Source organism: Poecilia latipinna, unplaced genomic scaffold (genome assembly GCF_001443285.1).
Source record: "Poecilia latipinna isolate Pla-1442-1.1 unplaced genomic scaffold, P_latipinna-1.0 Scaffold1413, whole genome shotgun sequence".
Lineage (NCBI taxonomy): Eukaryota > Metazoa > Chordata > Actinopteri > Cyprinodontiformes > Poeciliidae > Poecilia > Poecilia latipinna.
The window spans coordinates 18,810-35,577 of record NW_015114029.1 but is presented as its reverse complement, the minus strand read 5'-3'; the positions used below and the strand labels follow the sequence as shown (position 1 = coordinate 35,577).

At 39.5% G+C, this 16,768-nt stretch overlaps 2 protein-coding genes across 5 annotated transcripts; one reads left to right on the top strand and one right to left on the bottom strand.

The window, feature by feature from the left end:
- The first annotated feature begins 579 nt into the window (after positions 1-579).
- Positions 580-9,769, top strand: LOC106962441 (interleukin-6 receptor subunit beta). Of its 4 annotated transcripts, XM_015056863.1 has the most exons (15): positions 580-707; positions 1,370-1,474; positions 1,945-2,053; positions 2,683-2,819; positions 4,102-4,109; positions 4,158-4,197; positions 4,270-4,352; positions 4,826-5,015; positions 5,449-5,634; positions 6,615-6,713; positions 6,798-6,956; positions 7,445-7,576; positions 7,899-7,983; positions 8,398-8,479; positions 9,006-9,769. In XM_015056863.1, the coding sequence occupies exons 1-15, from the start codon at positions 635-637 to the stop codon at positions 9,522-9,524; spliced, it is 2,007 nt and encodes a 668-aa protein (XP_014912349.1). In that variant the 5' UTR covers positions 580-634; the 3' UTR covers positions 9,525-9,769. The 4 variants fall into 4 exon arrangements, with proteins under 4 accessions (XP_014912349.1, XP_014912348.1, XP_014912350.1 ...); XM_015056862.1 differs by having other exon boundaries at positions 4,102-4,197; XM_015056864.1 differs by lacking the exon at positions 1,370-1,474 and having other exon boundaries at positions 4,102-4,197.
- On the bottom strand, positions 9,653-16,265 carry nudt12 (nudix (nucleoside diphosphate linked moiety X)-type motif 12). The gene is made up of 8 exons (XM_015056866.1): positions 15,950-16,265; positions 14,739-14,944; positions 13,952-14,255; positions 12,871-13,150; positions 12,625-12,792; positions 11,346-11,459; positions 11,064-11,263; positions 9,653-10,263 (listed from the first exon to the last, which is right to left on the bottom strand). Exons 2-8 carry the CDS (start codon positions 14,942-14,944, stop codon positions 10,153-10,155), a joined length of 1,383 nt encoding a protein of 460 aa, XP_014912352.1. The 5' UTR covers positions 15,950-16,265; the 3' UTR covers positions 9,653-10,152.
- Positions 16,266-16,768: the final 503 nt, after the last annotated feature.

The following is a 16,768-nucleotide window of genomic DNA, read 5'->3' as shown; positions in this document are numbered from 1 at the left end:
TCAGAGGCTTCTTCATGGCCACTGTGATACAGACTGCTACAGGAGATCTTTACTTCCTACAGCCAACAGCAACGACTGCTGGAAGAAAACTGGATGACATGAGTTACATTTAATTTTTGGAATTAATTGTGGAAAAAGTCATGAAATTATAATGTAATGAATGTATTCTCATTATCTAATGACTAGTCAAACATATTTTAAACTGGATGAATATAATTTTACTTCTAGAATTAATTGTGAAAATAGTCATAAAATTATATTGTTACGACTTAATTCTCAAAAATAAATGTTTTTTTTCTTAATTCTAATTATTAAAGTAATTTTGAACTTGGATGTTGTTTTACTTCCAGAAAGCAGTCTTCATTTAACTCGGTACTTTTGTTTGTGTTAGCATCCAAAAATGGAGTTGTTTTTATCTACTGAGTTAAAAACAGCTCCTCTGCGCTGATGATGATGATGATGATGGTGAGGAAGTGAAGGACTGAGCGTGACGCGCTGAACGGAGTCACTTCCTCCTCGGCCTCAGAGGTGAGACTTTCAGGTTCAGGGCTGCAGCAGACAGCAGCTGGATGTCTCCAGATGTTTCTCCAGATGTTTCTCCAGATGTTTCTCCTGCTGGTTCTGTTCTGCTGAAATGGACCGCTGCTCTCTGGAGCGGCTCTTCCTCATCTGGACTCTGATGATTCGCCTCAGTGGATTCTGCTTCGGTGAGTTTGGTTCAAAGCTCCACCATGGAGGAAAACATCTACAGAAGATCCAGCTTTTAGTAAACTTTCATTTTTCTCAGCGTTTTTCATTTTCAGAAACGTTTTTAAACATTTTCCACATCCGATCGATCGAGTAATCTTGTTTTTTTATTGATCCGTTCAAAGTTCAGTCAGATGTGAGTCCCACCAGTCTGCAACCCAAAACTCATTTCATTAAATTCACACCAGTTTGACTCTAAAAAGTATACGATAACATGTACTGCAGCAGAAAGGAAACCGCTTTAATACAAATTCAGCTCATTTTTATTAGTTTGCACTCATTTAGTCTACTATTTTTTAAAAATGTCATTCACGTTTTAGTTCATTAAAGTTTATTTAAAGTACTACTACAATTCTATTTATAAAGTACGTTAAAACAAGAGCTGCAACAAAGTTTTTTTATTTTTTCTTCTATTGTTTTTTAATATTTGTCTGAACGTGTTACGACAGAAAAACTGGTAAAATTTTTTTATTTTTTCTGCAAATTGTTTTAGAACCAAAAAAAGTAGAGATAAAATGTTGATTCTTTAAAAAAATGTATAAAGTAAATATTTCTTAAAAAATAAGTTGCTTACATTAAATTATAGCAGTTTAAAGGATCTGTTTGTGTTTTTCTGTGGTAGAAATAACGGTGAGACACTTTGAGCTGAAACCATGTGAGGGAAACGACCGGATCTGCGTCACCGACCTGAGAGATTGCAAACCTCCACTGCCTTCACCTTCCCAGAGTGAGAGACGTTCATGTGACGTCGACATCAACCAAACTGGACTGTTGGAACCAATAGCAACATTCAACTGCAGTACCACCGTTCAACCCACAGAGGGCAGCACTGGTTTCAGGCTGAACGTTGCAGAATTAAACAAATTAACACAAAAATATCACAATTTGCTAAAAGGTCTCAAACTGAATTTAGCAGACAAACTGTCTAAATTCTGAACCAATTTAGACCCAAAAAAGATAAACATTAGAATATTTCAATTTAAATTGAAATATGGGCTTTATTCTAGTTTGCTGAATATGACTGTAACTGGTGGATGAAGGGAAGTTTCCACGTAAATGCGCAGGCAGGAAGTAAAGACTCAGAGCAGCTAGCTGTTAGCTAGTGCTAAAGGTGACATTTTGTCTAGTAAACCAAACTGAGACGGTTGAAAGTGTCGGTGTTGAACTTGACTGGAGGTTTTTGATTCTCCTCTGCAGAGATGCTGAACATGTCCTGTTACTACCAGCAGACTGCAGACGGAGTCCGATCTGTGAGCTGCAGCTGGAGCCAGCAGGCTGAGAGTCGGGCCTCGCTCGTCTTCACCAGGTCAACCAGCTCTGAAATCTCTCCACCGCGTCTGGTTCTGCACCACGGCGGGTCGGGACCGTTAGAGATACAGAGAAAAAGACGAGAACATTTACACCAAGACACTTAGAGATTCTGAGATTAATCTCAGAAAACCTCTAGAAAAAAACAAGGGAATTTGAGTTTTAAAAGTAAATAAAAAAATAATAACTTCCAAGTTTTTTTCTAAGAAATTTCTGAGATTAATCCCAAAATTTCAGTTTTTCAAAGTTTGTTTTTTTCTTTTTCCAAGAACATTTCTGAGGATATCAAAATTTCTTCTTGCAGATTTTCCACTTTTCCTAATTTTCCTAAAAATTTCTGAGATTAATTTAAAAGTTTTTCTGGCAGATTCGACATTTTGCTAGAAATGTCCTTATTTTTTATATCTGAAACTTGGAAATTTCCTTGTTTTTTCTGAATAATTTCTGAGCTTAATCTTAAATTTAAAAAAAAAAATTCTAGTGAATTTTCAACTTCAAAGCTCAGAAATTTTCTTGTTTTTCTAGAAAATGTCTGATATTGATTTCAAATGTAGTGAGTATTTTAGCAGAAATGTGCTCCTTTTCAGTGCCTCTAACACGCCGTCGTCTTTGTGTCTCGTTCCTCAGTGGGTCAAAAGTCTTTTCCTGTCTGGGGATCTTCAGCCCTGTCATCGGCCATGGTTCTCTCTGTGTGACGGCCCGGATACGGAGCTACCTGACCGGGGCAGACGAATGGTCTCAGCCTCAGTTCCTGAAGGATGCAGGTGAAAACATTTCCTCTGGTTTTTGAATCAGTCACTCAGCATGTCTTTCTAAACTACTGAAGACACTTTTCTTTCCCCAGGTCGGAGTTCAGGCACTCTGTAGCTGCTGATAATGAGCCTGTTGCAATTAATCAATTAATTGCATGATAAATTAAAATGAGCTCATTAATTTCCATTTTAATTATTATTTTGTTTATTTTGTTTTGTGCATATTTTAGATATTTTTACTGCATGTTGCAATCTTGTGTGCACACATCACACCCCGGTTTGCACATGTTTGTGTTTTGTTTGCATAATCGTATGTTTTATACGGAGGCCGAATAATGCAAACTCCAAAAACAAAACAAAAAAATGCAACATAAAAATTTTGCAGAAAATGGAAGTAATGAAGTAAAATGCAGCAAACGGCAAAAATGTTGCAAACTCGCTCCACAAACCAGAAGTCCTCCAGGCCACTAGGGGGAGTCTGGAGAATGAACTATAACCTACATAAATATCCTGCTGTTCTAAAATATTATAATTCTTTCCTCCAATTTTCTTCTTGTCATCCCTGTAAATCACAACAATCTTTACTTCATTATCTAGTCCGGTATGATTTGATCGACTCCCCCTAGTGGTCTGGAGGACTTTTGTTTTGTTTCGTGAATTTGCTGCATTTTATAACTTTTTTTCCTGTTTGCAGCATTTTCTCTTTTGCTTCTGTTTCCTGTTGTTGCAGCATTTTTCTGCTGCATTAGTTTTTTTGTGTGTTTTGGAGTTTACATCATTCATGCATTTGGACTTGTTGGCCACCGTAGTTTTGCACCTATATTACATGTCTAGTTTTGAGATTTGTAGATATCTTATCTACAAATCTCATCTTGTGAAAATGTAATTTTTTTCCATCTCACACTTTGTTTTGTGCACATTTTCTGTATTTAGCTGCATCAGTAACTTCCTCTTGTGCAAGTCCATATCCCGTCTACGTGTCACTGCGTCATTTGCAGATGTTACTATATGATTTGAACGTGTTATCAGAGTGAGAAAATGCTCTGATCTCCTTTTAAACCTGTTGTTTCCACACTGTCCTCGGTGGTTTGCATGTGAATTTGTTTTGTGCTAAAGAGGACATATCTTGTTTTTACACAAGGTGTTTTTATTTCTTTTTGTGTGGATTTTAAACATTTACTGGTGCACACATTACTATCTATAAATGTTAAAGTGTAGTTTGGTTGTGTTGTCGTCTGTTTCTGCTCCTGAGAAAGTCGACTGACTGATGAAAACATTTATTTGGTCTCTGCAGTCAAAACTTCCCGGCCTGATTTAGCTCTCATCAGTTCAGACTCTTTGATCAGGAGCGACTGGAGCGGAGACACGACCGTACGAACCCTGGACAGAGGTACAAACTATTTATTCATATTAATTTACTGAAATGATGGGTTAACATCATTTTTAACCATTATATCTTCAGTTCCCTCCAGGCCTGCAGAGTTGTGTTACAGAGTGGAGAAAACAGGCGATGATGAGTCTCTCCTCCTTCATCTCATCTGGATGGTAAAACATGTCGAATCAATTCTTGCTGTCAGATAAGAACCAGCTGCTGAACATATGAAATGTATACGGAAAAATTAATTTGATAGGAGCTAAATGCGCTAAAAGCACAAAATGAAAAAATTTGCTCAGCTTTTAGCTAATATCAGGCAAAGTATTTACATTATTAAATTTACCTTTTCATTATTTTACAGTTTCAAATTTACTTACTTTTTTTCAAATTATTAAACAAATTTTAAGGCCCTAATTTGGCTCTATTAAAATTTTATACACATTTCTTGATCACAGTTAAGCTTCAGACTATTTTTAAAAATTTCTGTTAAATTTTTTTAAACACATTTTATGGCCCTAATTTAGCTCCATACTGCTCCACCATGCAACCCACTTCATAAAGTCTTGATTAATAATTCAAGAAGTAACAAAACATTATAATCGTGTGAAAGAATCTTCTGTTCTGTGTTTTGTCTTTATTTCAGGGTTCTGATCCAGGTCGGGTTCTCGGGTATCAGGTCCGCATCGACCCAAACGAACACGTTCAAAACGTCACCGAGACGACTTTCCTCCTGGTGGTGAAGGAGGGGAACTACAGTGCCACAGTTCGAGCCTTCAACACAGCCGGTTTCGGACCCACAACCCGACTTCAGATCAACACACAGGATCAGAACTGTGAGTTTCAGAGCTTCACTGATCAGAAGATTCAGGTTATCGTAAATCAAACACAGGAAACTTTTCTTCTCTCTCACCAAAATAGGAAAGTTGACCGTTATCTTTTAAAGTGTCACATTTTAATTTCTGTTGCTTCAGTTTTGCAACATCCTGAGTGAGTTTGAGTTTCTTATCAGAGGAGAAACTGAGAATTCACAGAGGGAGTGACCAGATGTTGGATAAAACTACTTCCTGTCACATCACAGCTGCTGCCTCATCAGATGGGTGGGGTTAAATTATCAAGGGTTGTTTGGCTCCGCCTCCTCTGAAAAACTGAACAATACATCAAACGTGTTGATGGATACTTTAAAATGAGAAGATTTTTAAAACGTGTTCGTTCATTAGTGGGTTCTCTAACCGTTTCATTTTCCGTGAAACTTTCTTCCTCTTGCAGCTCGGCTCCCTGTGAGGAACCTGTGGATTTCCCAGGTTTATCCTGAAAACAAAGAGCTGCAGGTCCAGTGGACGACCCCCACCATGCCGCCTGGCAGCCATGTTGCTGTTCAATGGCGATCAGAGAACTCATCCAGCAGCCGATGGGTCAGAGTCAACGGTTCCAGTTCCTCTGCTGTCATCACAGGTCACCTGACATGTTTATAGTTCAAAATTATAAAAAATATTATCTATTCAGGTGTTTCTAATCCTGGAGATGTTCTTCAGGTGATAGAAGGCCGACTTTGCAACTGTCTTTATGTGTCTCTGAAGGTTCAAACCCAGAGTTCAGCCTGATCTCAGGTTTCCAGCAGTAATAACTGAAGCTGTGCGCTGAAACTAGATCTATAACTCTAGATCTATAACAAAGATAACTTCAGTTTTGTTTCTGTTGAGCTGGAAAAAGTTTTGGAACGTCCACACATTTATCTGTACTAAGCATCTATTCAGTGATTGGATGGTTACTGCCAAACTGCTGATGACATTTCCTGTTTTATCCAGTTTTCACTCCATGCCATAGTTTTCAGTTTTTAAGTAGTTATGAGGCTTGTTAGCGAAACCTGGAACTGCTGCTGTGCAAGTTTCTCAGCAGGTTGTTGCTAGGTAACCAAAGAGCGAGTGAGTTGCTAGGTAACCAAAGAGCGAGTGAGTTGCTAGGTAACCAAAGAGCGATGGAGTTGCTAGGTAACCAAAGAGCGAGTGAGTTGCTAGGTAACCAAAGAGCGATGGAGTTGCTAGGTAACCAAAGAGCGAGGGAGTTAGTTTATGCCACCAAATCTTGCTTTGCTAGCTGCGTGTCTTTCCTCTGCCTAAACATCCCACAATGCCCTGCGGTTCTGGATCAGAGTTCAGTGAATATTCTATATATTGAATATGGAATACTTTATAGATGCGTTATCTATTGATATTGATAATACATCTATCATGAAACAAAGTATTGTCCAGCCCTAATTTCCTGTAATATTTTTAAAAAATTTATTTGCTGAATTTACTTAAAGTTACCAAAGCAACACAAGTGTTTGAGCTGCAGCTGCTTCTTCAAATCTCTTTGGAAAACTTTGTACTTGTGTGTTGGTTGTTTCTGTTCTCCATCTTGTTCAGAGCTTTTGACCCTGTTTGTGACTCCAGGTGTTGACCCTGGTGAGTCGTACCTGGTCAGTGTGTTCCCCGTCTATAACCAGCAGTGTGGACCTCCTCGGTCTCTACCCGCTAGTCTGCAATATGGAGGTAACCATGGTGACCGCTGCTTTTAACGAAGAGGATGAAGAGAACTATGACCTCTGGGTGATTTTCTTCTGCGTTTTCTCTCAGTCTTGATGGAGGTCGTCAGTCTGAAGGTCGTCAGCGTCACTAAAACCACGGTAACCATCCTGTGGGCGTGGCAGCGGCGGCAGCAGGAGCAAATGGAGGCTAGACCAATCAGAGTGGGCCAATACCGAGCGAGGCTGAAGAGAGACGCCGACACACAAAGTCTGTTTTCACCTGAAGTTATGCATATTTTTAATCGTAATGTGGATCAAAATCTCTGCTGTGATTTTGTCAATGAGCCACAATGACAAAGCAGAGCTCTTTAATATTTATACATAACATGATGTAAAAACAAATAAAGTATACAGGAGAATACAACACTTACAACAACTAGGGGTGTTAAACAAATGCATGCAAAACTTCACAACCATAAATTGTTTTGACAGCCCCATGTTGGTATAGCGCTTAGCAATAGCATCTGCTAAAAACTATGTTGGTATAACGCTTTAGACTTAGCATAACTAATGTTTATGATTAGTGCTTTTGGGTTAGCACAGCTACATTTTTAGATAGAGGTGCCCACCACTGTTAATTAGCTTCACCTAAATTAGCTTGATTATCCAGGTTTGGCTGCTTGGAAGGAAATAAAAACAAATGTTTGTTTCTTCAACCTGTGAACAGCCGTCAGGTCTGTAATCTGTGTTTTCCAGCTCTGTCTTTGTGGCCGGACCAGCAGCAGCAGCAGCACACCTTCTCCAACCTGACTCCCAGCACTGAGTATTCTGTGCTCCTATTGGCTGACAATTTTTCCTTAAGAATCATCCCTGTGGCCACTCTTTATGGTGAGATGTTCAGCCTCAAAACTCAAATGAAAGAGACACCTGCTGGTTGTTTTTAATCGTGTGAAATTAAAAAGCAACGAGTTGATGTGAGCAGTGAGGAACTCCTGGTTGATTGGAGTTTGGACTGTTTATGGTGACTGTTTTTAGATGAGGGAAATCCGACATTTCCTATTGCTCATTGGCTCTATCATCATGCACCACCTGCTGGTGACAGCCTGGTACTGCAGCAACATGTAATCTGAGATCTGCCAAACTAAACCAGCATCTCAGAGGATGAAGCTGTTGGAGCCGGTTTGATATTCTGGGATTTTCTCTTCCTCAGATGAAGTTCCAGCGGTTGCCACGGTGATTCCTCTGCTGCTCCTGGTCGTCATGGTGATGATCATCTCCGTCCTCTCCAGAACTTTGTGAGTCACTGGAGACGAACGTGAAATCTGATAATACTGCTCCGTCCGTCCGTCCGTTGTTTCTGTTTAACAGGCTGAAATGCAGGTTATATTAACATTTATAAATTTTTATTTATAAGTTTCTAAAATGAAAACAAATTTAAAATTTCTTCTTACTGAACAGCCTTTAATTCTGTTTATTAGTTCCAGGCGTTTCTGAACCACAGAAACTTAAAGCTCCTCAGTGAACTTTGATGGTTTGTGTTATTTTTCACTTCACTGAGAAAGGAAGTTCAGATGTGAAGGTGACAAGATAACTCAGCTTTCCTCAGGATTTCCTGTGACTTCGGCTCTTGAAGGACATTTTGCTTGTAGAGATCATTCCTTCATGTTTGTATATTTGTCATTCTGAGTATAAATGGCATTTCTGTGCAGATACAAGTCGTACTTCTTCCTGACGATCTCCAGCCCTAGAAAAAGCACAGCAGGCCAGTGGCTGCTGAACCCCAACCTGAAGGTGATCTGACTTTTATTTCGTTTCTGTTTGGGGAAGAGTTCTTCCTCCAATAATAGATTTTACAATCCAAAATATATGCAGTAAAAACAATGAACAAATTAACTAGATTCTGCAAACAACTAGAGCAAAGAAAATAATAAAATGGTGTTTGGGGGCAACATGGACACTTGGCCACGCCCCTCTATCTTTGCTCCGCCCACTTTGGTAGAGTTTTAATCCGTTAGTTTGGGGACGGAGCTATGCGGTTAGTTACACGTTAACTAGAGCACACATTGTGGCACGACTGGAGGAATAAAATGAAGAGAAAAGTAATACAGCAATAAACTTAACAGCTTTTGACTTCACTCTCTGTTAAAGCAACAGGAAAAATAACAACGCAATATCCAAGCAACTAGAAACGTTGAGGTTAATGACCACAAATGTAAGGTTATAGCAAATGAGAAGTTTTTATTGATTGAAAGCAAAACATTTAAAAATCACTGGAGGAGCAAAACGTCTTCATCAGTGTTTCTGTTGTTTTTCTCAGAAATGTCCGGAGAGGAACTTCCTGGATGTGGCCGACTTCCAGGTGAAGGACGTTTTAGGGGAGAAGCATCTGATCCTGGTCCGTCCAAACGACCTGCGTTCATCAGATCTGCATAAGGAGAAGTCTCTGCCACCAATCAGTAGCCTCTCAGTCGAACTGGACACTGTGGAGGTTACTGGTACCAAACCAATCACAGGACACGACGTTCGGCCAATCACAGAGCAGCAGCTGCTCTCTCTTCACTCAGTTTTTACAACGGAGATCGGAGGAACCGAAGTTCCTCTGCTGCAGGAAGAGAGCGGCTGCTCTCCTCAGAGCGAGGAAGACGTTTATCCACCTCATCATCATCATCAGGCGTTCACGTTTCGGTTTCCAGAACTCCTGACGGACTTCCAGAAAGAACCGGAACCAGTGACTGGACCGCTCGATCCGGTCTCTGAGGTGGAGTATTTAACAAACGGCTGCTTCAGAGCAGAACCAGCAGCTGGATCAGAACCAACAGTGACAGTCCTGCATTAACTCAGAGGTGGAACACTGACCCCTGGTGGCTGAAAAATCCATAACACAAACAGAAAACTGCTTTAATGAACCTTCGTTATAAATATAAAAACATCTGAAATGACAACTTATAAAAGAAATATATTCAATTATGATCTTTTATTTGATTAGAGATCCAACATGTGCAGCACTAGTTTAAATTTGATGCAGGAAAAAAGAATCAGAAAAAAGTTTGACATTAATAAAAACAGTTTTATGAAACAAAAGGACTTAAAAGATTTTTTTTCTTTTAACTGTTGCTTCTACCCAGCTACATTAGTCAAGGTAAGTCAGGGAATTTATTAAACATTTTTGCAAAACCTTTTAAGGTTTACTTCCCTGGAAAAATGATTTTTCTTTGCTGATGACAATAATCTGTTACTCTCCAATCTCCAAAAAGCTACGCTAGCAGATTTCTTCCTCTGTGGTTTCTGTTTGCTTTATGTAAATATTTGTTTCTCTTCATGAACCAGGAAATAAAAAGTAAAACCTGAAGCACCGTGTGGAGATCAGTCTATAGTCCAGCAGTTGATGCGTTTCATTTAAAATCAGATGTTTCGTCCATTTGAACGTTTGTTTCAGCAGCAGATCGTCTCCTGAACGTTTCGTATCAGAGGTTGGAGTTCATGCAGATCCAGTGTCTGATCAGCTGATGGGCGATTGTCTGTCTGGGAGGGATGACGAACACTGAGCGGTCTCCTCTGAATAAAGAATCGATCACCTAGAAACAGAAGGTGAAAACTCAGTTTTGTGTTTTTATTTGAGAGGATGAATGAGAGTCGGAACCTTCTGTCTGCAGCGGCTGATTCTGATTTCAGAGGAGGAAGATGAACTGAACTGAAGCTAACCTGAGGACAACGATCCAAAAAACACCAACAAGTTCATGGCTCAAACAAAGCCATGAACTTGTAGGCAGGGCTAGGTCCAGCCAGGTGTTTCACAGCTGAATGGTTGCCATGGAGATTAAAGGATTTCTCAGACATGCATGAAAGAGTCAAAGCAACACTCCATGTTTGTTTCTGATGAGGGAAAAAATTTATAATAAGATGGGAAGACAGAACAGGTTGACTTTACGTGATACTAGCCCTTTAAAAATGGGTAAAACTGGTAATTAATAAATCCATCCAGCAAAACCAAAACAAATTTAATAATTTCCTTTTGTATGATTTATCATTTTTCTTTCTTTCTACCAAAAACTGGATGACAAAAGTCTTCAGTCTGTTTTGGTCTCAACTAAACCTTTTTGTCTTCATAAATCTTTTTATTTGCTTTTCTGTTGTTTTGTTTGGATATTTAAAGTGTTTTCCAGTTACAGGGTGAAATGTTCATCAGAATTAAAGTTTATTGATCGTTGAGATCAATAAACTTACTCCATTATATTACCTGAATACGATCTCAAAACAACAATATTATCATTTATCGCAACAACTTCTGGGACAATTTATCATCCAGTAAAATCTGTTATTGTGACAGGCCTAAAAATAACGTCTCTTAACGTCGTCAGGATTATTTGTTGCTGACCTGTTGCCGTGGAAACCACCGCGCCTCCTCGATCTCGTTCTCGTCCACCTTGATGTCGGTGGACACGGCGACGGCGAGGCAGCCGATCATGAGGTTGGAGGGCATGGGCCACGGCTGGCAGGAGACGTACTGGACCGGGCCCACCTTCACGCCGCTCTCCTCCTCCGTCTCCCTCCTCACCGCCTCCTCCAGCGTCTCCCCTGCAGCCATGGAGACGCACTCAGACATCAGACCACGGCCAGGATGTGTGTGTGTGTGTGTGTGTGTGTGCTACCAGCTCACCAGGCTCCACGAATCCGGCGAGACAGGAAAACATCCCGACGGGGAAAACCTTCTTCCTGCCCAGCAGACACTGGTTTCCGTCAGGGTGGATCACCAGCATGATGACCACCGGGTCTGAAACAGGTTTACAACATCCACGTTCACGTCTGATCAGAAATAAAGTTACATAAAAAGATTTTTAAAAAAAGGTCAATATAACTTATTTAAACTGTATAATATCATATTTTAAGCTGTGTGCAATGTTTACCTGGAAATTTCACATGTTGTAAATAGATTAACATTTTAAACCAGGAGAATTTTAAAGGTATTTTCATTGAAGATCAGATAAATGGATCCAGTTCTGATTGTTGGTGTTCAAGCCTCCCTCTAGTGGTGAATAAGTGAACTGAAGTTCACCCAATAAAAGACTTCATTCTGGTATTATTTTGACTTTATTGTTATACGACTTTATTCTCATATTTTTATGACTTTGTCATATTATTACCACTTTATTTTTGTATTATTTTGTCTTTACTGTAGTTTTATTACTTTATTCTCATATTACAACTATTGTTGCATGACTTTATTCTTATATTATTACGATTATTTTCTTGCATTATCTCACTTGCTTATGGAGCTCCACAGGGATGTGTTCATGCTCTGTTTAGTTTGAACATTAACTCTTCATTATAACTATGATCTCTTACTGTTAAAGGAGCAGTATCATGGAAAATCACATTTATGATTTTCCATCACTTTATAATGTTATTCCCTCACCAAAATCTTGATTCTTTAATGAATGTTAGAGAAATACTTTCGTCTCCACGCCAACCACTCAGCTGTGCAAACACCTGGGAGAACCTAGCTCCGCCTTCGAGGCACAGCTCCTCCTCCACTCAGCTCCTTCAGACTAGCCAGCAGCAGTTAGCAAACACCTGCTGAGTTCATTATAGGAGCTGCTTTTCAGATCAACAATGGTAAAAAAAATTAAAGGGTTAATAGAGGAGGCATGTTGTAATGGCTTCCTGAAGGTGGAGTCTCAGAAAGAGCAGAAGTTTTTAAAGAGACAGAGGCCCAATTTCAAGGTGTTAAATTATAAAGTCAATTTTTTTTACATCATCTTTGATCCATTTCACATTTTTATAATAACTGAAGGTGACAGCTGAAAAATTGGGAATTACATAAGAACTTCTACTTTTTGGTGCTTGTCTCTTAACTACCTTCTTGCTGTTTTTCTGTAGCTTTGACTAAACTTTCCTGCTGATGTTGGTGTTTGAGGAGCAGAGCGGCAGATTCGTACCGACTCTTGGGTAGCATGTGTTGTGGACGCCCTGCAGGCTGCGGCACTCAGAGTTCAGACAGCTCCGCTTGTAGCCGCCCTCCTCCATCTTGGTGGCGCCGCCACACGTCGGGCAGAAGCTGTAGCGGCTGTGCCAGGCCAGCACCGACCGGGCCTGCGCCACGACGCCTGGAGCCGCACATAGGGAAGCATCACCGCTCAGGAAGAACCAGCGGGAAAACCAAGAAGAAGAAAAAAGTTCCTCACCTGCTTCTTCCTCGCTCAGCTTCAGCAGGTCTCTGTTGGGACTTCTTGGAAATGAACAGTTCTTTTCTCTGCAGCGCTCCAGGAGGGCAGCAGCGTCTTCGTCTGTGTTGATGGCGAACCAAACCGGAGGCTCAGAGAGACTCTCTGTTTTCTCAGAGGAGGAGGAAGAGGACGGGTTCTTCATCTTCTCTATTCCGAGGAAGATCGTCACGGTTGAAGGTTTCAGCAGAAGATCCTTCACTTCCTCATACCTGAACCGGCACAGCTTCATGTCCCCCTTCTGCAGGTGGAGCCGTAAAAGGTACAATAAATGACTGAGATGAATCTGAACATGTTGGATTCAAATTTCTGACCTGAACTCAACAGATTTGTCCAACCAGCTGATTTAAATGAATTCAGTTGTACTTCATAATTATCTGCACTTAATTACCTCTGTGTTCCCTGAACAAACACTAAAACACATCAGATGTGAATGAGATGAGAAAACTAGCTTTAGCATGCTAACATCAAGCCTTGCTAGCTAGTGCTAGTAGTAGATATTTAGACTTATTTTAATTTAGTTTAAGAATCCATTTATTTGTCGCAAAGGAGGAGGAAATCTGTTACATTTGAACATTTTCAACAAGTTTTCACTGTGCCAGTGGCGGTTTTAGATCTTTTTTTAAATGGTGGCACTAAACAAAACAATGAAACAAAAAATATATATTGTTTATTATATTAAGCTAGAAGTGCAACATCTTACTTTTTAATTTATTATTAAAATAAGACTGTGTAGGTAAAGTAAATTTCTTTATGCTATCACAGAAATTGTATTTCAGCATTTTGAGCAAAATGAAAATCAAAGGTTCCCTTTAAAAGTTTTCTTTAGCATGCTAATGTTAGCGTTAGCATGCTCAATCTACCCATACCAATGTGTTTTAGTTGATTTCATCCGTCAAAAATAGAAATCTTTGTATCTACTTGTATTACTTTGATGAACCTTTAATCCAGTATATAGTTGATCATTGTGGTGACTTTCTGCAGCGTCGTATTTTGACCCGATCAACCCGTCGAAGCTAACCCGTTAGCCTCAGGGTCGTACCGCTTCACTGCCGTCCTCCTGCTGCGTTCTGACCATGGGGCTGAGGTTGGAGAACAGGAGGTAGACGGTCTCCGAGTCGCTCTGTTTGGCCTCTAACCAGACCTTATCGGTTCTCTTCCCACTCTGCCGGTCCAGCGTCTCTCTGCTGAAGTAGTTTTCGTGCGGGTGGAGGTCGGCGCCGGGCAGGATTCGCTCGCAGCCATCGGCCGCGCGGCCCAGCAGGCCGGCGATGTGTCTGTGACCCCAGAACTTGGCGATATCGTAGGCAGTCTGTGATGAACTGTTCACAGAGAACTTGTCACAACTGAAGGACAAAAAAAACAAAAACAGATTAGATTCAGAAGTAAACATCTGTGGAAGTTTACAGCATTTTAAACGTTGACTAGAAACTTTTAGAAACTGAGTTTGGCGTCTTTAGATTAGACCTCTTGACTCAGTTCTGTATTTCTTTATCACCTGAATAGTGAATCATAATTAGAGATGCACTGATCAGATATTAATATCTGTATCTGTCCATTATTGAAAAAAAGTCCAGATTGGTATCGGTGATCCATAAGGTCAAATCTATTCCATCTAGTTCTATAGAGTTCTGCAGAGTTATCAAATAAATTTGTAATTTAGGACATTATGTCTTTGTTTTTTAAAAAAGAAACATTTAAAGTCATTCAGTTGTTATCGGTATCGGTTGATACTAAACCTCAGATATCGGTATCGGTACCGGAAGTGTAAAATGTGGATCGGTGCGTCTCTAATCATGATTATCGCAGAGGAAGGAGCAGCGTTTCACCCGAGCAGCAGCAGCTTCTCCGCCACATGGTGGTGGCCGTTACGAGCTGCTAGCATCAGCGCCGTCCAGCCGCTGTGTCCCGTCTCGTTGATGAGTGAAGGGACGTTGGACAGAACGGTGGACACCTGGGACAGGTCTCCTCTTGCTGCAGCGTCCAGAAACTTCTCCAACATTTCCTCTTTGGTGCTCAGCTGTAAACTCGTCATCTGGAAAAACCAAATAATCTTCTGTTAGACATAAATCAGCTGCTCTAATCTTACTAACAACTTTATTTATCAGTTATCTTCAGTAACTGATTCGGTTTCTGTGAAATTTGAAATGCAGATGCTTCTCAATAAATTAGCAAATCATTTCTCCAAGCTAAATATTCAGTTTCAAAACTGAATATTTAACTCCCACTATTTAGTTTTTCAACTAAATACTTTGCTCCAACTAGATATTTAGTTAGTAAACTAAATATTTAACTCTAACTAAATATTTTATTAGCAAGCTAAATATTTAGTTCCACCTTTTTAGTTATGAAGCTTAAGTTTTCAAACTGCATGTCTGAAAACTTATTACAAAAACATTTAGCTTGTTAACTAAATATTTAGCTCCCACTAAATAAAATAGACTGTCACTGCAGTCTTCATCGTAGATCTCAGTGTCTATGGTGAAAGTCATAAAATCACATTTATTTATTAAAATGTCTATAATTCTTTTTGATCTTATAATTTAAATTTTATTTAGAGTTTTCATTTTTGTAAGCCAGAATCATCAGAGTTAAAGACGTATATAACTCTGTTTGTTATCTATTTTAGTTTCAGTAATACAGAACAAAAAGGAAAATAAATAAATTTTAATGAAAAAATAATTGAGATAAACTTGACTCCAGTCAAAAGTCCTCTGGGCCTTTAAATATTTTCTCCCTCTCCTATTGGACCAGAGAGCCGTCAATCACATCGAGGCCCCGCCCACCGAATCCCAGTTGTTATAAAACAAACTGTCTCCGGAAAGCGAGCTGACTTTCAGCTTGAACACACCCGGAATCACTTCCTGCTCAGTTCCTGGAAGTTAAAAACCTCACATGTATTTTACCGATTCCTCCGGTTCATTAACCCGCCGGGACACAGAAACACAAACACCAGGAGATTCACCAGGACTTTAACTCCGGGAAACTACCGCCTGTAATTTCATTCCCAGGTAGAAAATGATTATGAGCGTCTGCTCACCTTGTTCGCCGCGTCCTTCTGCTCACCTTTCAGCTGTTGGATAAACGGCGACGAGCTGCGTTCAAAGGACAACACAGACACTGTGCGGCGTTCAGGCGCTGCCTGCACTGTAGGAATTCAGAGATGTTTTATTGTCTTGTAATTTTTTTCTTTTTCTTTTTCTCTTCTTCTCTCCTCAAAGCCTTATCCCCAAGTCTCCAGCTTCATAGTTTTGATGTGTTATGCATTTGATTACTAGTTCTGTTCTCTTTCTTGAAAGTCTTAATTTTTACAGCTCTTAAAATATTTTTTCTGGTTTTCAAGTAGAAAAATATGGATTTCTTCCTCCAGATCTGGAACCAGTCTCTGATCAGAAACGGCTTCACTGGCTAAGATTGAGGCACAATTAAGCAATTTCACTTCAGTTTCAGACAAAGTATAAAAATATGTTGCCAAACCTTTCAGCCTGTTACCCCCAAAATATTCTAAAATACATGTTATTTTCTTCTATTTATTTAAAAATATATGGAATAAAATAATTATATGAATTTTTAATTAATTTTATAAAAAGATTAAAATATATATTGCTAAACATTATTGAATGGTAATTTGTTTTATTTCAAGATGTATTTATTTAATTTCATCCCTTTTAGTGCTACATACACACAGCACAAGGGATATGGGATATTTTTAATTTAATTTAAATTTTTCATAGTTCCAAATGGGAGCATGTCCCTTTAAGAACCAAACACCGTTACCTCAGGGCTGCATGGTGGTGAAGCCATTAGCATTATTCCATTATTATATGGCAGCAAGATCAGTTGATGTTTCTCTCTTTAT